We start from the raw sequence: 24,307 nt of genomic DNA on the forward strand, positions 1-24,307 counted from the left end.
ATCCATATCAGATTTTATTATTCCCAAATTAAGTGAGGAAGTATACTTTCTCAAGGACAATGAGATTTTTGTTTAACCTTGATTCACCTACCCTAATCTCTAACCTATTCAGTTTCTTCAAGCTCCTTCTAGAAGACAGGTGTGGGGACTGGGTCTTTATCACTGTTTGCAGGTTTATGCATCCATCCTGCTTGACTGGAGGACAGCCCAACACACAGGCACCAAGGAGGGAAACTGGCAGATGAAGGGAAAATGACCAAACAGAGATGGAAAAGACAATAGCATAGCCAAACCAACAAGAGACAGGAGTCAAGAAAAATTAACAACAAAATGTATTTAAAAACAGACTTCTCCAGTTGGTGTTTTCAATGAAATAGCTACCAATTAACTCCAACCCTTTATATTGTGTTTCTTTTGCTCCTGAAGTCCTGTTGCAGCTTTAATTCTTGAAACTTGGGTGGCAGCACCAGACATTAAATCCCCAAAGGGAGAGGTATTATTAAACCTTTTGCTGGTCATTCTTTTCTGAACAAAAATGGACAAATTCCTAAGCCTTCTTATTCATTTCATGACGATCATTAGAAGAAAAAAATTAAACCAAACTTGCATATTGAAAATAAAAACAAAACAAACTCAAAAAAATCTCGCAGATAATAAATATCGCTGATTCACTTATTTTAAACAAAGTCCAATTTTATTCACTCTTAATATCCTTGCAGTCCATTGTATACCTTCTGCACTGATCCCTGTTTCAGTAGCTGTTTGATACCTGAAGAAAGAATGAAGAAATGGCTCCATTAATATAAAAATGTGACTTCCCTGGAGTATAAAGAACATGTTTCATGTGGAGGCTCACAAAAGGCCTTATGACCACCATGATGTGAATTAAACTAATAACCACAATGTCCAACTTCATCACATGTGGATCCCCGCACACATCTATGTGTATATCCAAGATGATCCCTTGTCTTTGTCTTTCAAGCATATACTACACACATCCCACAAAACCCTACGAGAAAAGGCAATCAAAATGGAATAAAATCTCTTCAGTTATCTTCCACTTCTTCATCTTTATCCTCTTTCCAGTTTTGACCTTTCACCTTCTTCCTTTTATTTAGGATCCACCAACCGGGCCCTCTTCTCAACCAGTCATCGCACACATCACCCCTAAGCCTCTAATCCTCATCTCTCCTTTATTTGGTCCCGCTCATTTGTTTTAAGTGATTCTATTTCATACTCCCACATCCACACAACCTATCATTCCCCAGGTTTCAAAGCCCAGCTTACACGGCCTTTGGTAAACCTGTGACAGAAGAATTGTTAATACTGCCTTTACAGAAAGGCATGTTCACTCCTACTCTTGTGTTCACCAGTGTTACTGGTTGATGTCTGATGTCACTGGAGGGTTTTGTATTATTGACTGTCCTCTTTAACCACCTTGTTCACATACCCCTTACGACATACAAACACACTGTCATACACATTATACCCCTCACCTTCTCTTGCTTCCTCTGTTAACTGTTCTTTCGGAAAATCCACATCAAAAGTGATTATCAAAGAGCCCTTGATGTTGTTGTTGTCAAAGTTGGGGAGCCCTTCCCCTTTCTTCCATAGCTTGGCTCCTGGTCTAGTGATCTTATCCCGGGAAATGTGTACCTGGAAAGCAAAAGCTAATGAACCAGAGTAGGACAGGTACTCCCGAAGTATAGTATCACTTCTTGTGATCACAGGTGCTCGAAGCTCATGTCACACCTTAGAGGAGGCAGAAGAGATGAAGGGGCCAGGGAAACTCATTAGGACACTAGGAACCAAAGAAAGAGAAGGCTTTCAAAAGAAAAAGAAAAACCAAACATAAACAATAAAATAGTAAGGCTCTGCCCATGGAGACTGTAAGGACAAGACTGACACAGGTGTGCAATCAACTGAGCAGCTGAAATGTCCAGATGTTGGGCAGTAGAGTGAGGATAGGAGGCGACACAAGGACCAAGAAGTCCCCGTGGTTTTAAATGATCAAAGTGGCTGACAAATCTCAAAGCCACCCCACTTGAAAGCTTTAAGAGGACAGGCAGGAAGCAGGAAAATTGGTTTGTTTACCTTGTGACCATCCAAGTGAGTAATATCCATATCAAAGCCCACCAGAGACTCAACTAGTGAGATTGTCACATTTGTGTATAAATCATCTCCTCTCCTTTCAAATATTGGGTGCCTAGAAACAAAATAAGGTAAAAATCACGGACTTTCATCTTTCTTTGGGAAGAGTTCAAAAAGTTTCTAGAACATTTTGAAAAATGATGTGTATTATTTATTTAAACAATAAGCATTTATTAGATACTCTTTTGTGTGTAGAATTAATCTATAAAGGTGTGTAAGATTTATTGAACCCTACTCTTAAGGAGGTTACAATCAGCAGAAGCCAAAGCATGTAAATAAAAGTACAAGTAATTAGATTATGGAAAAGGAGAGAAAGACAACTTCCAGCAGTGGGGGCTGGGGAGACAGCATCAGGAATGAGTCTGGAGAGGTTTCCGGAGCTGGGATCCCAAGGCCAGGTCAGCTCTAGAGATGCAGAGAAGGTGGGCAAGAGGGAGGGTGAGGATAGGGCAAGGGGGAATTTTGGGAAATACAAGGACTTGATACCACATTTATTTAGGGAAAAATACATGTTCCAGTTTCTCTGGGAAGTGATGAGAAAGACAAGGGGGGCCCTAGCTGGTTTGGCTCAGTGAATAGAGCATCGGCCTGTGGACTGAAGGGTCCCGGGTTTGATTCCAGTCAAGGGCACATGCCTGGGGTTGTAGGCTCAATCCCCAGTAGGGGGCATACAGGAGGCAGCCAATCAATGATTCTCTCTCATCATTGATGTTTCTATCTCTCTTTCCCTCTCCCTTCCTCTCTGAAATCAATAAAATATATACATATATATATATTTTTAAAAAGTAAGAAAGACTGGGGGGGGAAGCTGGGGAAAATATCAGGGAGATTAAAGAGTGCTGTGGCCTGGCCAGTGTGGCTCAGTGGTTGAGCATTGATCCAGGAATCAAGAGTTCCTGGTTTGATTCCAGGTCAAGGCATATGCCTGGGTTGTGGGCTCGATCCCCATTAATGGGTGTTCAGAGATAGCCAGTCCATGATGTTCTTCTCTCTCTTTTTTCTTTTATAGTATACATATTTTTTTAAATTTCTTTATTGATTAAGGTATTACATATGTGTCCTCATCCCCCCATTACCCCCCAAGCCCCCCTCATGGTCCCCTCACCCCTCTGTTGTCTGTGTCCATTGGTTAGGCTTATATGCACGCATATAAGTCCTTTGGTTTTAAAAACATACCTGAGGCATTATATTCCACAAATGAGTGAGATCATGGGATATTTATCTTTCTCTGACTGGCTTATTCACTTAGCATAATGCTCTCCAGTTCCACATGATGTTCCTTTCTTATTGATGTTTCTGTCTATCCCACTCCCTTCCGCTCTCTAAAAATCAGTAAAAAAAAAAAAAAAAAAAAAGTGTTTAAAGAGTGCTGTGAGGGAAAAGCCCTAGGAGGTGGGTGCCCATTTCTCCATATTTAGGTGAGAACCTTGTTTCAAAGAATCCTTAGAAGCAAAGGAATCATTGTCTTCCAAAATGGTAACAGGAGAGAAATAATAAACAGAAAGCCTGAATCCCAGGCAAAATCTTGTCTAAGCAGCACTTCATGCTGAAGAGAAGCCAACAAAGAGCTCTGCCTGTACAGAAGCAGCATATTATATAAAGGAAGAGCCTTTGGATGGGGCCTTTGATCAGTTACATCTCAGGTCTCCTCCACTTGTCATTCTTGTCTGCTTCTCTTTAACAGCTCCTTACTTGTTTTATTAATTACTAGAGGCCTGATGCACAAAATTCGTGCATGGGGGGAGGGTCCCCTCAGCCCAGCTTGCACACTCTCCAATCTGGGACCCCTCGGGGGATGTCTGACTGCTGGTTTAGGGCCTAAACCAGCAGTCAGACATCTCTCTCACAATCAGGGACCGCTGGCTCCTAACTGCTCACCTGCCTGCCTGCCTGATCGCCTGTAACTGCCACCCCACCGGCTTGGTCACTCCTAACTGCCCCCCCACCAGCCTGGTGGCCCCTTACTGCCCCCCCTGCTGGCCTAGTCACCCCCAACTTCCCCCCCTGCCATCCTGGTCGCTCCATGCAGCCTGCTGTTCAGTTGTTTGGTCGTCCCTCACTAACCCCCCTGCCAGCCTGGTCAACCCACGCAGCCTGCTTGTTCGGTTGTTTGCGGCCTGGTCACCCCTAACTGCCCCCCGTGCCGGCCTGGTCACCCCACACAGCCTGCTGTTCAGTTGTTTGGTGTCCCTCACTAACACCCCTGCCGGCCCAGTCGACCCTCGCAGGCTGCTGTTCAGTCATTACTGTTACTGTGATGGCGTCCTAGACAATTTGCATATTCCTCTATTATTAGTATAGATTTCCTCCTAACACCTTTTGAATTTGTAGGCTCTGAGTAAATATATAACAAGGCCAAATCCTAGGCCTCAACCCAAAATCTTCAGTATTGTTGCAGAGTTACAAGCAATCATTGAGGGTATGACAGATATTAAACAGAGGAGAAAGTCTAGAAGTGCCCTGGTGGCTACCCATATTTCTATAATCTGATGCATCTGAAAAGCAGGCAATAAAGGGAAAGCCTCTAAAATTAGATTACTTACTTGACAACTTTGATTCGGAACCGTAAGTCTCCTGGTTCTCCGTCCACATGAGGCTCACCTGGTCAGAAAAGATTCGAGCCGACTGTGAGCCACACATGTCTGACACTGCAAATCTATTTGAAACCTCTACCTAAGGTGTCAACTGTCAAGTCTATCTGTGAGAGCAGTGTCTCAACCTGGTTATACCAAGTTTTAAATAATTAGTCAAGATCACCTGACCTTAGGCACAACAATAGATAACAACCTATTTCCTAAACAGACAATGATTCATTGTTTTCTTGAACTTGAAGTCTTAAAGTTTTTTTTTTTCTTCTAGAGTTTTAAATTTAACCCAAAGGTAAGGTCTTAGAGTACCTTAATGCCAACTAAAGTTACATATCTTCTTTCATTGCTGAGTTAAAATTAATCCATTAAGATATGAACACCCTAAATTTTGATAGATATCACTTAGACTACTTGATAGTAATTTTTGCAGATGATATTCAAAGGGTAAACAGTAATGCTAAGACTTACGGTGTCCAAATATGATGGTAACAACAGGCTTTCTGTATCCTAAACTCACTAAAGAGTGGTAGAAATAATATGTGCATTTACTCTGTGGCCATTAAGAGTATGGAGTGAGGTGAGAGTAGGAGGCACTCACAGCAAACAGAGCAGAAAGTCATGATAATAAAACATCAACACCAATATTTTACCTTCTCCAATAAAGGGATACTCCATGGCATCTCTCACCCCAGGCTCTATTTCTACCTCCAGTGTTCGTTCCTCATTCACTAGTCTGAAACAAAGAAAATTTAAAATGAAAAAAAGAAAGTACAAACCAAACCCCCGGTACAAATAATTCGTTTTATCTATTCTATCAGAGCTTTTTCTTGGAAGACTATCCTATACCTCTAATTGAGAAGGCCAGCTGACATCTATTTATATCTATTTGCCAAAACAGGAAAAAGCTAATACTTTATAGTAGATAATCACTGCAACTGCAGTGGACTGATTACTCTGAACTGCGTGATCCATCACAGAGAAAACCGCTCACACTTACATACATTTGCATTTGGAAGGGCAGGGTCATGTTATTAGGAATCCAGCAGGAGAGTTTATTCTGTCTGAGATTTTTCCTGATCCCACAAACAGCTGATCTAGTTCTGATATACACAATTTAAGGTTCAATTAAATAGTTGTATTTGTAACACAATCAGCAAATAGTACTTCTCTAATCTGAAATGTTAACTAGACATATAATATTGCTCTAATATTCCAAGCAGGAAAAAATGAAACATCAAACATTTATCAGGTATATTCAGAAATATAGGCCACTGCTCATTAGTTCAGAAACATAAAGGAAGATATTTAAAAGAAATACCTTTGGGAAAATAAAAATGTACAATTTCTTTGTTCTATCCTCTGGCAGAACACAAAAGAGAGAAGAGTGAGGGTAGGGAGGGGGAAAAAATCTAGGAATGGACCATTAGCATTTTATTAGACAAACAAGATGATTAAAGTATCTCTTGGAGGAACAAATGTCACTTACTTGACATTAGGGCACTCATCGCAGACCACCTCCTGGGTCATCTGGAAGCGCCCTGGGCCCAGCTGGGTGGTCCGCATTTCTTGCCGACAGTTGCATTTTCGTTTGCCAGGAGCCTGTCTTGCCACAGGTTTGTTTCTAACTACCTAAGAAGTGCATAAACAATATTAGCTTCTCTCTCGCATAAAACAGCCTTTGGCTTCCTGAACTGGCCAGGGCTCTCTCTGCACATGTGCCAGGGCTGGAACTTCCCCTTCTCTGGTAGCTATCCCTCAGGGAGACCTGAGCTGAGAGAAGTATTTCAGGCGTTACAAATCAGCCCCAAACAGTAATGAAACATTGATATTTAAATGACTCACATTCTAAAGTTGGAGAAAAGGGAGTAAGAAAGAACAGCCCTGGCTGGTTTGGATCGGTGGTTAGAGCACTGGCCTGAGGACCGAAGGGTCTCGGGTCTGATTCCCAGTCAAAGGCACGTACATCGGTTGTAGTTCAGCCCTGGCCCTGGTCAGGGTGCATGCAATCAATTGATGTTTCTCACATCGATGTTTCTCTTTCTCTCCCTCCTCACCTCCCCCCAACCCCTGCTTCTTCCTCCATCCCTTCTATTCTCTTTAAAAATCAATGGAAAAAAAGATCCTCCAGTGAGGATTAAACAAACAAAAAAAGAAAGAAGAGAACAGAAAAACAATGTGTAATATATCAGCATTTATAAGCCACAACTAAATACTGCTGAGTTAAAGTAGTTCACAGAATTACTATCTCATAGAAATCTGAGCTGTGTAAAGCATAACCCCTGAAGAACAACCACAGCCTTGAAGAGCTGGTACTTGGCTACCACCAGAGGATTAGCTCTGATTAACTTAATGAAAACAATTCCTTGTTTCAGGCAACTCAGTCTAGGGCTGCTTCCAGTGCTATCTCAATTCAGATACTTTAACATACAGGAAAAGACACAATGATCATTTCTTTGTACTTGATTGCAATCACACATTATGATCCCTCTAAGTTCTGTGGAACCTAATTTAAATGGAAAAATGTACTCTTGCTTTTACCTACTTAATTAGTCAAACACCTAATCACAAAGCACATGTTCACGCAGCAGGTGACACAATGCTTGGAGAAAAAATCCCTGAAAGCCTACCAACATGCGAAAGCCCAGGTCAACAGAATAAATAACAATAATAGTAATTAGAGCAAATACTTTACAGCACTTACTATATGCGAAGCAATGCTCTAATCGCTTTTACATATAGGAACTCATTTAATCCTCACAACATCCTTCTGAGTAGGTACTGTTATTATTTCTATTTTACAGAGGAAGCAATGAAAGTACACAAAGGTTCAGTAACATGACCAAGGTCACATAACTAACTCATGGCAGAGCCAGGATTCTAAACTAGGCAACCTAGCTCCAAAGTCCATGTTTTTTAACCACTATGTCCTCTCAAAATAATTTTTTCTTAAAAAAGAATTCACATCCTAGCTGGTTTGGCTCGATGGATAGAGCGTCAGCCTGTGGACTGAAGGGTCCCAGGTTTGATTCCGGTCAAGGGCACATGCCTAGGTTGTGGGCTCAATTTCCAGTGTGGGGGGTGCAGGAGGCAGCAGATCAATGATACTCTCTCATCATTGATGTTTCTCTCTCTCTCTCTCCCTTCCTCTCTGAAATAGATAAAAAAATATTTTTTAAAAAAGTTATAAAAAAAAAAGAATTCACTATTGAGTCATTTAAATAGCATGGCCACTTACATCCTTCATAAGTATATTAAAAAGAATTAGTATAAAAACATACTAACTGCAAAAAGTGATGTACTCTGTATTAGCGATGACTACAGACAACAGGTCTAGAAGGGAGTATGGGAGTTAACTAGGCTCACTTCTTTTCTCCCACCTGAACAAGCTGTCCTGTTTTGGAAGGAGAGATGACCCACATATTTTGAATTCCCTTTTCTCCCATTCTTCAGGCTGAACAACAGTATTACAAGCCAGTTGCATCTTCTGTAATGTCTAGTCCTCTTCTTTCAACTATTCAGAGCAAAAGTCACAACTAAGAACATGTTTCCTATCAAGATGGCACATATGCGCAAACTACTGCTATCTCCTCCAAAATCACCATGTGAAACTATAAGAAAACATGAATTCCAGTCCTGGCCGGTGTGACTCAATTGGTTGGAGTGTTGTCCCATGCATTGAAGGGCCACAGGTTCGATTCCTGGTCAGGGGCATATACCCAGGTTGTGGGTTCAATCCCCAGTCAGGGCACATTGTATGGGAAGTAACCAATCGATGTTTCTCTCTCTCTCTCTCTCTCTCTCTCTCTCTCTCAAAACAAACAAACAGAAACCCCCCAAAAATATGAATTTCAGGAAACAATAATACAAAATGTGTGAGAAAACTCCAGAGATAGAATGCTTCTTTGAACTGGTATGTATAAGGGTAACAGGAGCTAGCAGGGCAGTTAGAGGATATTGTGGTTCTGCTCTTGCCTCCTTCCTGAACTGCCTCAAGACAGGCCTTCTCCTCCCCAGGAAACAGTAGAACCCAGACATCAAACAAAAACTCCAAGAAAACAAAACACAGGTAAAACCACTAGATAAGTGCTTGCCCTAATATGCTCTATAAGGGAAGAGAGGTATTGATATCCACAGGGGGCATATGAGCTCAAAAGCTAAAACCACTAGAGACCTGAGGACTCCAACTATCTACCACACCCTCCAAAGATAACAAACTGGATAACACATGTATTTTAAGCAAATCTATTAGAGAAGACAGTCTAATAAGTTAATATAAGCATGGTAATACTTAAGGAGATAAAGACATTATAAATATGAAATAGAGTAAGAAATAATACAAGAAAAAAGTGTAAATATCTATCGATAATAATAAAAGCGTAACATGCTAATTGGAGTAGACAGCTGAATGACCTTCCACGTTCATCACCAGGGGGCCGATGCTCAATGCAGGAGCTGCCCCCAGCCTGCAGCCCCGGATCACCGATGGGGCCTGCCAGCCAACCTCCTGGTCTCTCCCTGCAGCTGGCAGGCCCCGATTGCTCGATTGGGGTGGGGCCCCCAGGCTGGGACAGGGAACAGGGGGTGGGTGGTGGTGGATGCAGCCCCTTTCCCAGGGGGGCTGAGAGCTGGCTCCCTCCTGGAGCTGGTGGCCAACCTCCTGTGGTCCTTGCCCCTAGTCCCTTCCCCCTGTCGGCAGGCCCCGATCACGCCCCAGGCTGGGACCCAGGTTGGGACGGGGACTCAGGAGTGAGTGGTGGTGGATTCAGGCAGTGAGGAAAGGAGGAGGGAGGAGGCAGCGGGGCGGGGAACTGTGCGGTGGCAGTGTTCGGGTGGCAAGGGAAGGAGGAGGTGGGGAGGGGGGGAACCTGATTGGCCCTAGTCACCAGCCAGGCCTGGGGACCCCACCCATGCACAAATTTCATGCACCGGGCCTCTAGTTATGTATAAAAATATGAGTTGAAATAAAAACACAGCTGATGGGGTATTATTAGAATAGACATAACTGAAGATTGAAGTAGTGAGCTGGGAGACCATGAGGGACTCTCCTAAAAGGAAGCAGGGAAGGATAAAGAAGTAGAAATATTTAATATTTAAAAGAAAGTTAACAGCAGATAGAAGTAAATGTGCCAATGGATTCTATATCTAAAAGTATAGTATAGATACATTTTCCAGAATTAAAGAAATGAATAACCTCAAATGAAAAGATCTCAACGTTTTTAATAGAAAATTGCTTTCTGATTTTAAGGCAAAGAATAATTTCTTAAATAAAACACAAAAATTAACTATAAAAGAAAACACTGATAAATTTACCACATTAAAATTATTTCTGTTCATTTAGATAAATCTTCAATATAATGAAAAGACAAGTTACAAACTGATAGGATACATTTGTATCACATACAGCCATCAAAGGATTAGTAGTAAGAATAAGCTTTTCCTATAAATTAATGAGAACAGGGCAAAAGAAAAATGGACAAAAGACATGAGAGGGCATTTCATAAGAAAGGAAAAAATATGGCCAATAAACACATGAAGATGCTTATCCTAATTACTAATCAAAACTACAAAAAGATAACATTTTATAACCATTTAATGCATGAAACCTGAGAAGTCTAATAATTCAAAATATTGGAGAGGTGGGCAGACCATAGGATCTTTTATAAATTGCAGGTGGAAATGTTGGTACTAATCAATTGAAAAAACAATATGGTATTATCTTGTACAAGTGAATGCGGGTTCATATTACCCAGCAATTCCACTATTACTTATAACCAACCAAAAGAAATTCTTGCTCAAATGTACCTCAAGATATATATATACACATATATATATGTATATGTGTGTGTGTGCGTGTGTGTGTGTGTGTGTGTGAACTAAGTATAAAAGCACTGTTTGAAATTGAAATAAACTGGAAATAACCTATGTGCCTATTGATACACTGTGTTCAATACGTTGTGATAAATTCTACTCAGCAGACTTATAGCTAAAAGCAGCAACATGGATGAAAAAAGCCAGTACCAGAGTATGATGTACAGTATGATACCATTTTTACAAAGTCAAAAACAATGAAAATAAATAATATATTAACCAGATATTCATATGTATAATACAACAGGCAAGAATGGCAAGGAAATTATAGACAAAATTTAGGTTAGCAGCTACCTTTGAAGGGAGGCAGGGGAACATAATAGGGAAGTAGCACATAGGTAGATGTAAGTGGTGGTATTGGTTTAATTTTGTTCTTGGGCTGGGTGATGAGTTCATGACATAACAGTGTATCATGAACCAAAGATTATGATTAATGCAACTCTACATATCTAGTCACTCTCCCACCCCCTAAAAGACAGAAAAGGTGCCCAGAAACCTCTTGGTTTTAGTCAAAAGAACAAGTTTTGTGAGTCAATTGAATACCCGTATTGTTTGAACTTACTTCCACAAAATTTCCTGCATATACTTCTTCCAAAGTGACTTCTAGATCTACAATAATATCACTTCCTCTGGGAATATTTCTGTCTTGCTGTCGAGGGGTTCCTCCAAACATGAAACCAAAATCTCCAAAGAAGCTGTAGATAAGTGTAAAGTTAACAGGAAAAGATATCAGAGTTCATGTCTTACAATGATTCAGTTTTCTTCACATTCATAAAATATTGTGTCCTACCAACATATTTTATAAAACTATAAGACGTTTTAAATACTTTGGAGTCACACATTATATACAATTTTTAATTTATACAATATCAACTATATTGCCCCACCACAAAAAAATTACTTTTTAATATAGTATTGTCCAGATATATAGTATAGTGCAAATATATAGTTATACAAATGAATTCAGTCGGGCTTAATCAATGAAATAATGTTTCAATATTGAGGAATATCAAGATAAAATGGGCTTATTGAGAAAGGGTATATAGTGTATATAACCATGTAATAATGAACTTAATGGTAATTCTGAACATTCGTAATGTTCACTTTATATGCTTTTTAGAAACTAACTTTTGTGAAAGCAACTGGTCTGTACAAAAATCTTGGGTACACAATTAAATAAACTGAAAAACCATCAGCCTTAGTAAAACTCTAAACCTTAAGGAAAAGGAAGTTCTGATCTCTACAAGACCAAAATTAATTTTTGTAACAGAAGCATCACTTTGAGATCAATACAAACAGTGACCTTCAACTGTGAAGGTGTGCTCACCTTAATGTTAATTTCTGGTGTTATTAAGCCTCAGATGTTAGCACAGTGACGACAACTATATAACTCCCCCCTGCCAACCAGTCTTGGTGAATGGATTACTGAATCTTAAAAGCAGAGAGGGAGGGTTTGGGGAGAGGAGGTGGAGAGGTACAAACAAACTTTTTCTGTCTTGGCATCCCTAGGGATCACTTCTAACAGCCAAGGTGAACGGGACACTTCCCTAGCAGGCTAAACCCAAATCAACCCCAGGGAAGAAAAGGATTTCCTAACCACATTACTCACACATCTTTCACAAATCCTAAAAATCTACTGTCACCCCAAACACTATTGTATGAGATAATGACTTTTACTTCTTTTGGAGAAGGGTTCACAAAACCCTTTGAGAATCTGAAGGAAACAATAAACCCTCTCCCCATAGAAATGCATATTCAAACGTTTTTTGTTCATAACTTGACTTGAAATCCTAGGTTAAGATCTCCTATTATAGGACATCATCAATTAAGAGGGGTTCAGATAGTGGGAAGGAAAGAGTTTACTATTCCAGCCACTTAGCATTTCCAGAAAGCCACCTCACAGCAGGAGATAAAGAGCCTCTACCCCAATTCCTTCCCTAAATGCTGGTTATCATAATTGTCCCACTCCTGTTGACAGGATGAAAGAGATGTAGCTGTAGGTATGGGAGCAGGAATTTCTCTCTCTCTCTGTTACAGGAATAACTTTGCTCATTAAATCATTTGCAAATGCTAAGACAGCAAGATGAGGACAAACTGGTTTCCAACGTTTATCTGTCCCCCCAACACTGTCAGGGTTGATTTGACTGATACAGTTGGCTAAATGGACAGCCCTTTCAGTACTACCCGTCTTTTCTGGAGCTTTGTGAAAATGGAAGAGGACATTCCCACAGGGAGGATGATGATTGACCTTTTGGTCAAGGATCAGTTGAGTTATACTCTTCATCAAAAGCTTCTGAACAAGGATAATTCTTTCATAATCACTAAGTGATCCATTCTGTGATGCTACTACTTTGCAGATGGGTAAATTACATACTGTGAAAAAATGTCTCCATGGGAGCTCTGATGACCCTCTTTTAATCCCTCTTCACCGTAAGTATCATACTGTTTCCGTTTCTCACTATCTGACAGAACCTAGGGACAAAAAAGATCGTGAGTTGGTAATGTTCAGATAAGGTGCATTCATATTTATGGTTTTTTAAAACTCCAATACTGTGTCTAAAATTTTAGTGAATGTAGTTTTTAATCATATATAGTATTAAGGCATGTTTATAAAATTTTCTTTAGTAGACTAAATTCTTTGATGTATCGTTCATTTTGTAACTTCCAGATTGCTAAATTCATGATTTTTTTGTGGTTGTTTTATATGATTGTTGAGTGAATGCCTGAGGAGGAGGCTTGTGTCTAAAAAAAGTCCTGAGGGAGTGATTCAAAGGTAAAGAATTTGGAGCTGAGGTGGCTGAGGGAAGTGAGCTGGGTTGTTTTGGCCATCTCTGGCTGGAGAAGAGGGGCATGTTTGGGGACAGACAAGTCTACGTTCAAAGCCCAACTCTGCTCTTCCAAGTGCAGGGATGCTGTCCCCATATTGCGTTTCAAGTTCCTCTTCTTCCCAGGCCTTACTTTTCTCATATCTGAAGAAGTATTAACTTCCGAGACGGGGCTTGCTAAAGGGCAGCCTCTAGAGTCACTTCTTAAGTTTTTGAGAATTCATGGGCAGCTTCTCTAGGCTATTTCCAGGGAGTGCGAACAACTCCCACTCTGCAGGGGCCACATTTGTCAATTGTTGGCGGTAGTGCTGTCTGAAGGAAGTCTGGAAACCTGACGCCCTTGGGTCACTATGTGACCTTCCACCAGTTACTTCACCTCTCTGTTTCCACTTCAGGCAAATGAGGATGGTAATCCAGTGGGCTACTTCACCCTCTCCCCTTCATGGTTCATGATCAAGTCTCCTGGAAACAGAATCCATATTTTCCTTTGGGGACCAGTCTCCCTTCCCTCTCTCCCATCACAGACTATGAATTTGGGGTGGGAATTAATGTTTTTAATTTAAACTCACCTAGTCACATAAAAATAATATCTGATATTAATGTGGTTATGAAAGTGAGGGCAGTAACAGAAAAGAGGTGAGATAAATTCCCGTTTCACCTCCTGGTGCTTATGCTATGGACCACTATGTGATATTATTCCCTAACTATAAACTAGGATAAAACTACGACAGACTCTCATTAGTGCCAGAAACAGTAAATTAGGACAACCTTAGCCCTAACCGGTTTGGCTCAATGGATAGAGCATCGGCCTGCGGACTCAAGGGTCCCAGGTTCGATTCCGGTCAACGGCATGTACCTTGGTTGCAGGCACATACCCAGTAGGGAGTGTGCAGGAGGCAGCTGATCGATGTTTCTCTCTCATCGATGTTTCTAACTCTCTATCCCTCTCCCTTCCTCTCTGTAAGAAATCAATAAAATAAAAAAATAAAAAAATTAGGACAACCTTAAAATTTGCTCAGCCCTACATGTCTATACCACATTTCTCTCCCCCCACTATACACACATTAAGAGATTGGCAAATCAAGGGAATAAAATGATAGACACTCCAAAAAGGCCTAAACTGCTATATTTTCACATTTCCTTTTTCATTTTGGGGGATATAAAGAAATCCATTTATGGAAGAATGCTGTCTGCCATGTATACGTTTAAGTTCATAATTTCCTGTGTTTGCATCGCAGAGTAAAAAGGGACACTGCTCTGTGAAGGTTGCTCAAGGTCAATTTCATAGCTTGAAAAGACTTTTTAAAGTTTTAAAGGTTTTAGAAAACTACATGCACAGTTAAAGGTATATGCTTTCTCATTGGGCCTACTCCACACATAATACCAAAGAAAGTAAAAACAAAATAAGCTTCCATACTCTTCAGAATTTTTGTTCCAAAAAAAGCTTCCCATCTATTCAGAGCAATCTGAAGTACCTGCACACATACACCTTTGAAAATTAAATAAGTGAATACTCTTTCTTTGACATTTTAAACTCATATTTAAACAGCAAGTGAAGGAGAAAGTTATTGCAAACCCATACTCGTGTTGGCTCAGGAGAAGAGGTTGGAAGTAGGTGGGGAAGTTGACTCAGCAAAAGAAAAGGAATCTGATTGCCATATGTAAACAGGACACACATTTGGCTCAAGGCCTAAATGACGTGCAAGTGGCCCAGCAAACATTTACTAACATTTAAAATACATTTAGAAGAATGAAAAGAATTTGAGTGTATGTGAAAGAGAGCATTCTTAAAAGTAAGTCCAGAAGTTAGTCCAGAAGTGTCTAAAGTATTTGACTAAAGCCACTATGATAGACCATGTGAGAGAAAGGGATGTTTTGGTAAATATCCTAAAAAAAAAAAAAAGTAGCTACATTGGAAAAGAAGAAATGGGCAGAGTTAACTTAAAAACACACACCAAAAACCCACCACTCTTATTATTATGCAATTTGGATTTCCACTTTCAAGACTACTTCTCTGACGTTGTCTTGAAAAAGAAATGAACACTACAATAGAATCTATAAGAAACACCATTTCAAAAACCCCAAAGACTATATTTTAATCAGTTCTCTTTGGACATCAGAGGCTTCTGAAATAACTCCCTCAACACTACCCGTAAAGTTATCTATTACCATTCCTTACCTTTTTCTGTCTAAGGAATGTAATTTAATTCTATGATCTTGGAAATTATTTTATTTCTAACAGAAATAAAAAAGGTTAGTTGATTGGCCAATGAAGCCACAAAGTGTCAACTAATTAAAATGTAGTAGTCCCAGCTCAGTGGAGAAGGCAGATTTGTGTTCACAAAAGACTCTTCAACCTTACAACTCTAATTTATTTAAGAAACAAAAGCAATCAACTGAATGAGACAAAAAAAAAACAAACAAACAAAAAAACCCACAAAAACTGCCCTAACCGGTTGGCTTGTGGACTGAAGGGTCCCAGGTTCAATTCAGATCAATGGCATGTACCTTGGTTGCGGGCACATCCCCAGTAGGGGGCGTGCAGGAGGCAGCTGATTGATGTTTCTCTCTCATCAATGTTTCTAACTCTCTATCCCTCTCCCTTCCTCTCTGTAAAAAATCAATAAAATATATTTTTAAAAAAACTGAACTTGTGACTTATAAAGGCTCTTAAGAGTTAAATAAACTGCAATCTCATGAATGAACCTGCATAGGTTATGGCTAAAGAACATGGAAGATTCTTTAAAGAGCATGGTAAATTCATAGCCACAGCTTCCTTAGAAAATATTATTGAGTACTGGGTTCCTAGCAAACAATGGGAATATTCATGGGAAATATAGTGCAAAAATATGGACTTCATATTATTAACAAGACACAAAATGTTACATACAATGTAAGAGAGTACACCAACCCTCTCAAGTTTATTTGAGAGCCTGAAGTTAGATATTTCAGGCCTTCAGGATCCCTGAAGGTGCCTATAGAAGGGGGACCCTATTAGTTCTAGGTTTTACCTGGGTATAAGTCTCTATTTCAGTTCATTCACTTCTTTAATCTAGGAAGCCTTGGGATCCCTTCCTTTGGGTTTTTTCCACTACTAACATATTTTTCAGATTTGTTTCTAGCCTTCTAACCATACAGAGATTTAACTTGAATTCAGAAGTTTTAGCCCCATGATGTTTGGAGTTAATTTTTTTTCTGTGCCCTTTTAGAAAATGGAAATGGTGACTATGACTAGAGTTGATAAGACTCTATTGTGTAATTCAAATGTGCTAAGAAAGCAGAACTGAAATATTCTCACAAAAAAAAAAAACGATAAATATGTGAGGTAATGGATATGTTAACTAGATGGGTGGAATCTTTTCACAATGTATACGTATACCAAATCATTATGATGGCTCTAGCCGGTTTGGCTCAGTGGATAGAGTGTCGGCCTGCGGACTGAAGGGACCCAGGTTCAATTCTGGTCAAGGGCATGTACCTCATACCTTGGTTACAGGCTTCTCCCTGGCCTGGGCCTTGATCAGGGCAAATGCAGGAGGCAACCAATTGATGTGTTTCTCTCACATCAAAATTTCTCTGTCTTTCCCTCTCTCTTCCATTCTCTCTAAAAATCAATGAAATTATCCTCGGGTGAGGATTAAAAAACAAAATCATTATGATGAACACTTCAAATATATTACAATTCTATTTGTCAATTATACCTCAATAAAGCTGGAAAAAAAATAAAACCACAGATCTCTTATTCTATTTTTAGAGGTAAGATGAATTGCAACACATACAAAATAGCTAACTCCTCTATCAATAGATGAAAGATTATCAAAGCTTATTTGTAAACTTTTTTCAACATAGTGTTGAAAGGTTCTGTGTATAAGTTTTTTAAAGAGTAAATGATTTAGTATACATTCAGTAAATATTCCTCAGTATTGTTAAAAATGAAAAAGAAAAGAAAATAGGAATAAGAATATGCCCAGTTCTACTATATTTTCATGGTGTCCTAGTGAAGAGTGAATAGGATTGTACACATGAAAGTGTTTTGACTTCAAAGATTAGAGGTTGCAAATTCAAACTATAGTTGTTTTGTTTGATTTCCATTAATAAAATTTTTAAAATTGAATTAGTTACCAAAATTTTACAATCAGGAGAATTTACTTTAAACATCTGGATTTCTACTTTTCTTGAAACATTAAATTATGTGGTAACAGTGTTTGCATTTGTAAATGGCAAAAACTGAATAGGACTGAATAACAGCTGCTCCCTTGAAATGCAGCAAGAAGGCTTCAGTTTGTCACAGTCCTGATCAATCCCTATTGATTCCCAATATGGGAGGCAGAATATCCACTGTGATGCTTTATCTTATAACCGCCTTGCATGCTACTTATCTGGTCCACATAGGCATGTGGATTTGTGATCTTCATTTAGATTTTGTTTGTTTCTGGCTCCAGCTCCCAAACTGATTCATTAGTTGCTTGGTGATTAATCTATTTATTCACTCATCAATCTAACTTTTATTTCAATCATCAATCATCTTTTTCAACATTACTCTCCTTAATAAAACAAATATTAATATAAAAAAGGCAGGAAATGACATCTATAAACGTCAAAGTACAATATAACAACAAATACTACTTTTACTTTTATTTATAGCCTATTTTTAAAAAGAAATGGCTTAAAAGAAGAGTATTTCCTGTGTTACACAGTTTTTTCTGTGTCTTAATTATAGATAGTTGCTAACGCCCATATGCAGGGTTTTATTAGTACATTATCCTTTTTCCTGACTCACCTCATAAGCAGCACCCAGATCCTGGAATTTCTCCTGAGCTCGTGGATCATCAGGGTTCCGGTCAGGATGAAGCTGCAGGGCCAGTTTCCTGTAGGCCTTTTTAATGTCCTTTATAGAGGCACTGCGAGGCACCCCCAAGATCTTATAGAAATCTCTCCTGGGGAGTGGAGAGAGGATACTTCATTACAGAGTTATGTAACACATTTTTAAAAGTGACTTTTTTTTTCCTGCTTATGAGCAAAGGGGCAAGAAAATGAAGGTATACATGTGATACATACACACAGAATAATAACTAAAAAGAGAACACACCAGAATTTGTAATGAGTTTTATATATTGAAGTAATCACAGTGAGAGGCTATCTACTTTTTGAGCAATGCTATAATTATTCAAAATATCTGTGGCATTCTTCTCTTAGAACTACCATCAGTCAAGAAAACCATTTTCTTACTTTACATTTACTTGTTATTTTCAACCAGTAAGTGTATAATGAAATTAACTCTCTCCTTTTCCTGTTACTGACTTCAAATGACATTTGACTGTTTCTGAAGATCAAATAACAACCTCAATGGATGATTTTCTTTACTCAAAATGACTGCATCACGTAAATGTTCCAACTAACAGTAGCACTGTTGGAATGCTAAAGATGAAGTGACCGAAGTTAACTTCAGAGGTTAATAATATACAGGTTAAGCCAAAACCCAAATAAGAAAAGAGAATAACACCCATTTAGATGTATGAGTTTTGGTTCTCTTTTGCTGAAAGAGAAAATATCAAACTTGCAGTCATTGCTAATAGTTATATTAGTTTGTCTAAGTCAAGTCTTAATTATAGACAGTTGCTAAAGCACATATGCAGGAGCTTGTAAGTCACCGCAACTGAAAACATGTACATGGCATGAGCTGGGTATCAAGATAGGTAGAGATCCACAGACCTCTTTGCAAGAGACTATGCTGGAACCAATTAATTACAAAGGAAATCTTTGCAAGAAGGGCCAATGGGAAGATAGACTAAAACTGTAATAAACTTTCAGAGCAGGGAATGTAGCCAGCCCATAGAAGACATCAATAAATATCCACTGAATGAGCCTGGCCAGCTTGGCTCAGTGGTTGAGCATTGACTTATGAAAAGGAGGTTATGGTTTGGTTTCCTGGCCAGGGGAATACCCAGTATCTCTCTCATTGTTGCTGTTTCTCTCTTTCTCTCCCTCTCTCTTCCTCTCTGAAATCAAATCAGTAAAAATATTTTTTTAAAATTCACTGAATGAAATGAATAAATAAGCATGCTCACAAAAATCAATTCGTTTTGCCAGAGTCACTTTAGCCACCAGAAGTTATTCTGAAAATGCATTCTGTCAACAAAGGGGATGAGAAAGTTGTTCACAATGGACACACTAATGTAGCAGTGATGGTAATTTATAATGCAGTGGGGGGAAACATGCATTGGGGTACCAAGATTCAGGTGATATATAACAGAAGATTTGACTTTGGGTGGTGTGCACACAATGCAATATACAGATGATGTATCATTGAATTGTACACTTGAAGCTTACATAACCTTAATAACCAATGTCACCCCAATAAATTTAATTTAAAAATAAAAATGATTTCATAAGCTTTTAGTCACACCTCAGGAAAATCATTTAACATAGTTTTAAAAATTATCAGCCATAAGGGGTTCCATGAGGATTAATTAGGTGCTGTATCTTTGGCCCCAAAAATCTGCAAAAACTTTATACCTCTTGAGACAAGAACGAACTAAATAAAAAGGTTCACTAAAATGAATAACAAAAGGGTTAACTGTACAAAGAATAAAGCTTACTTAAAATATACTTAATATAAAAATGGTGAAGTAACAGCTCAGGGAAATACAGGGAAAAGATAGCCAGCATAATTCAGCATCAGTATCACAGCGCCCACGAGACTCCTTTATGAAAACCTGAAGTCTAGAGCTATAGTATTAAATATGTATACTGATATTTTGTTTAAATACCTTAGTGTACTTAGTGCTTTAAGTATAAAAAGTACTAACAAAAACAATAAAGTATTACCTAGGAGAAGTTAATTTTTTTTTAATTTAAGATGTTTTACAAGAAAAAAATGTCAGGTTAAGCATATATGCACAGAGGAAAACCCTTAAGAGTATAACAAGCACTTACATTTTAAAGCTTTGCTAGGTAGGACTTGATCCATTTAGAGCAGTGGTTCTCAACCTTCCTAACGCCGCGACCCTTTAACACAGTTCCTCATGTTGTGGTGACCCCCAACCATAAAATTATTTTTGTTGCTACTTCATAACTGTAATCTTGCTACTGTTATGAATAGTAATGTAAATATCTGATATGCAGGATGTATTTTCATTGTTACAAATTGAACATAACTAAAGCATAGTGATTAATCACAAAAACAATATGTAATTATATGTGTTTTCCGATGGTCTTAGGTGACCCCTGTGAAAGGGTCGTTCGACCCCTCCCCCCAAAAGGGGTCGCGACCCACAGGTTGAGAACCGCTGATTTAGAGCAACCTATTAATTGTTAGAAGCTAAGGCCTTACTATTCCCCACATTCTAAAATATAAGCATTGGTCGGCAGGCATGTAGGATCATGGATCTTAAAGGCTGGAAGGATCCTCAAGAGTTCAGGTGGTCCGATTCCCTTCATACAGGAGGCACATTAGTATCTCAAACTTGAATTTAGGTGGTTCCTTCAAGGTCACATAATTCATAAGTGGGGAGGCCAGAATCCTAGTCTACTACCTGTTGGTGAAATAGTCTTCCCGCTCATAATACCATTCAACTTCTCAAAAACGTACCATGGAGAGAGACAGTGAGGCAAGAGGACTGCTTAGGCTCAAAACCTCAAGAAGCGGTACAAGGACTTTCCAAAGGGTCTGCACTCCATTTAACCTCCTTCAGTCCCAGCATGGCTTCCTTACCTGTTCGGCTAACTTCCTCACTCAGCCTGGCACGGACCCACCCACTTGAATGTCAGCTCCCCAAGGGCTCGTGGCAGGCCCCTCTTCTCCAGCTCAACAGCCCCCCGCCCCCGCGCAGTGTTTGGCCCTGCACCCAACTCCCACCCCTCGGGACAAGTCTAGCTCTCCAGGGCCTCTGGATCCAAGCCCCTCGCACTCGTGCCACCCATTGCTCTCCTCTCCACCCTCCTAGCCTGGTCCACGCAAGCCATTCCTCCGCCCCACCGTCTCGCCACAGCAATGCCCCCTCCCCGTCCTTCCAGCTCCGTCCCAGCCAAGACTGACCCACGGGCCCCGTACCGCGCGGGTGCCCGTTCCTCACCCGGCGATCACGGTCCCGATGAGGTACAGCAGCAACAGGCAGAAGGTGCCCAGGTTTTGCGGGGCCATGGTTTCTCTGTGCCAGCCTCTATGCCGGCCCCTGTCCAACACACTCCTCGCTGTCTCCGCCGGCGCCGCGTCGGCTCGCCAGCCCACCGGGCCCTGAAAGACCGCCTCACGCCGGGGTCTCGTGCGGGGGCCGGAGCGACGCAAGCTGGCCCCCTCTCCGGCCAGTCCACTTCCCAGTCCCGAGTCCGGGGGAGAGAAGCCCCCCAGCAGATGAGAGCCAATCGCTGCTCGGGACATCACACGCGGCCGGCCCCTCGCAGCCAATCAGCGAGGTACACTTCACCTCCGAGGCGGCGCGGGCGGCCAGTTAGGCTTCGGAACTGCAGCCGCAGCTTCTGGCCAATGGGAAGAGGGAACGTCAGAGAGTCGCGCCGCCGCCGGAATCCGCTCAGCCCCGGTTCCTGCGAGTCGTAGAAAACTACGTAAAAGGGCGGTAGAGAGATGAATGCCAAAACAGCGTTTCTAAGGTATAAGGAGTTCCCCCGCCCGCCTCCTCTGACTTTCCACCAATCACGAGTCTTTTCCATCAGCTCCGACCAATGGCGTGAGGGAAGTTTGAGTCGGTGACTAGTCCTGGAATTTCATTCATATGGAACTACTCGTTGGATGCGGGGCGCAGGGACAAGTGCGTTAGGGTCGGGGACAATCCACTCCAAGCCAATGGTCCTGCGAACGTCTGGTTTAGCAGATCTTATTTTACCTTCTCCTGACAGCCCAGGAGAAAATGGTCCTGGTTTCACTGAGAAGAGGCCGTGGACAGACTGAATTTAGGATTCAACTTCCACCTCCGTTTAGCGGTGAGAAACCCACGGCCCTTACCCGCCAGTCTGAGCCTAAGCTTGATTATTTACATCTTTTTACCATTTTAATAGGAGAGAATCTTTAAACCGTCTGGCACATAGTAACCAGGCACTCAGTGAATAACTATTATTTGTTATAAGAACTCTGATCCCACCCACCCATACACCCGCCTACTTTTTACTCCTCTCAGTAAATGCACCACCTAGTTGTTCACCACTTAGTTGCAAGGAAAACTCTGTGTTCCTTAATTCCTGTGTTGCATCCCCTATCCAAATGTTTACCTTTAAACTATAACTCGAATCTCTCCACTACTTTCCACTACCTCTCTGGGCTAAGTCACATCATCCCTCACCTGGTCAGGGCCTCCTAATTAGTCTCCCTGCCTACACTCTTAATATTTCTTTTCCCTCCTGCCCACCCAACCGCCATGATTTCTTACAAACATACCAGATCATATCATTCCCCTGCTTAGAGGCCTCAAATCGCTTTTCATTGCACTTAGAATAAAATTCCAACTCTTTATGGTAAATTATAAAACCTTATTATGTCTCAATAATGCTGGAATTTTTTTTTTCAAAGAAAACTTATGATGATCTGTGTACCCTCACTCAGTCAGTATACTCCTTACCATGTTCCAGCAAAACTGGTTTCCTTTCTCTTTTTTGAATACACCAAGCTCATTCCTGCCTAGGGCCTTTGTTCTAGCTGTTCTCTCTGCCTGAAACCCTCTTCCCTAAGATCCTAATATGGGTGACTCCTTTTTAAACAGAGATTTCCTTAATATATATTATCTATTCTCCCTATTAAAATATGCACTCCAAGGAAACAAGGACCTTACCTGTTTTGTTGACTACCATAATCCCAGTGCCTAGCACTATGCCAGACACACAGTGGTGCTCAACAAATAATTGCTGTTGCAGAAAACAAAGGCCTAGAGAGAATCTGCTCAAGGTCACTGAGCTACTAGTGGTGCAGCCTGCACTTTACTCCTTGACTCAGGCAGAGTTAAGAGAAAGATAAGGTTATGCCTTCAGGAAGATGCCTACTAGGGGAGAAAGGCCACATAAAAGGGGAACTAAATGCATTTTTTAAATATATTTTTATTGATTTTTTTTACAGAGAGGAAGGGAGAGGTATAGAGAGTTAGAAACATCAATGAGAGAGAAACATTGATCAGCTGCCTCCTGCACACCCCCTACTGGGGATGTGCCCGCAACCAAGGTACATGCCCTTGACTGGAATCGAACCCGGGACCCTTCAGTCTGCAGGCCGATGCTCTATCCACTGAGCCAAACCAGTCAGGGCTAAATGCATTTTTTTTTTTTTTTTTACCGTTGTATCTTCCACGCTTAGAGAGACCATAAACTAACTACGAAAGTAGAAAATTTCTAAAAATCATGAAATGGAGGTTTAAAAGGAGTGATGTCTACTGCTGGGTGGAATCCAAAACAGCTTCATGAAGACCTGGGTTTGTATCTTGGCTGGAGGCTTGTGTGATCTTAGGGGTGTATTACTGTCACTCCTCTACTCCCTAGTTTTCTCGTCAATAAAATAAATGTACTTAACCCAAAGGGTTCTTGGGGAAACCGAGATAATACCCATAAAGGTGCTTTACACAGTGTCCACCTAAGCACTCTGACATGTAAGCTGTCATGATCATTGTTATTACTACTGATCAGAGCGTGCTGACCTTTCCAGCAGCTGTTGCCTGCCCACAGTTCTGTGGGGCAACAGGGAACGTTCTAGTCCCCTGAGTGGAAAGGCTCGATAACAGAAAGCGGCCGCGGGTATGGCTCCGGGGCGCAGAATCCAGAGAGCTTACTAGCCTCCGCCAAATTTTCCTGACCTCTGAGCAGCGGTCGGCCGCTCTAGCAATACGGTCCTCCGCTTCTCGGTGGTGAGAGGCCTCGCGCTTGCGCGGTGTGCGCGGC

General features: G+C 40.7%; 1 protein-coding gene across 1 annotated transcript; it reads right to left on the reverse strand.

Annotated features, from left to right (window-relative positions):
• Positions 1–309: 309 nt before the first annotated feature.
• Positions 310–21,812, reverse strand: DNAJB11 (DnaJ (Hsp40) homolog, subfamily B, member 11). Its single transcript, XM_005858425.2, has 10 exons — positions 21,508–21,812; positions 18,213–18,369; positions 12,982–13,079; positions 11,170–11,302; positions 6,226–6,368; positions 5,390–5,472; positions 4,695–4,752; positions 2,095–2,206; positions 1,497–1,656; positions 310–769 (listed from the first exon to the last, which is right to left on the reverse strand). Exons 1-10 carry the CDS (start codon positions 21,810–21,812, stop codon positions 705–707), a joined length of 1,314 nt encoding a protein of 437 aa, XP_005858487.1. The 3' UTR covers positions 310–704.
• Between the last annotated feature and the right edge of the window lie 2,495 nt (positions 21,813–24,307).

The sequence above is a fragment of the Myotis brandtii genome, unplaced genomic scaffold (assembly GCF_000412655.1).
Source record: "Myotis brandtii unplaced genomic scaffold, ASM41265v1 scaffold118, whole genome shotgun sequence".
Classification (NCBI taxonomy): Eukaryota; Metazoa; Chordata; class Mammalia; order Chiroptera; family Vespertilionidae; genus Myotis; species Myotis brandtii.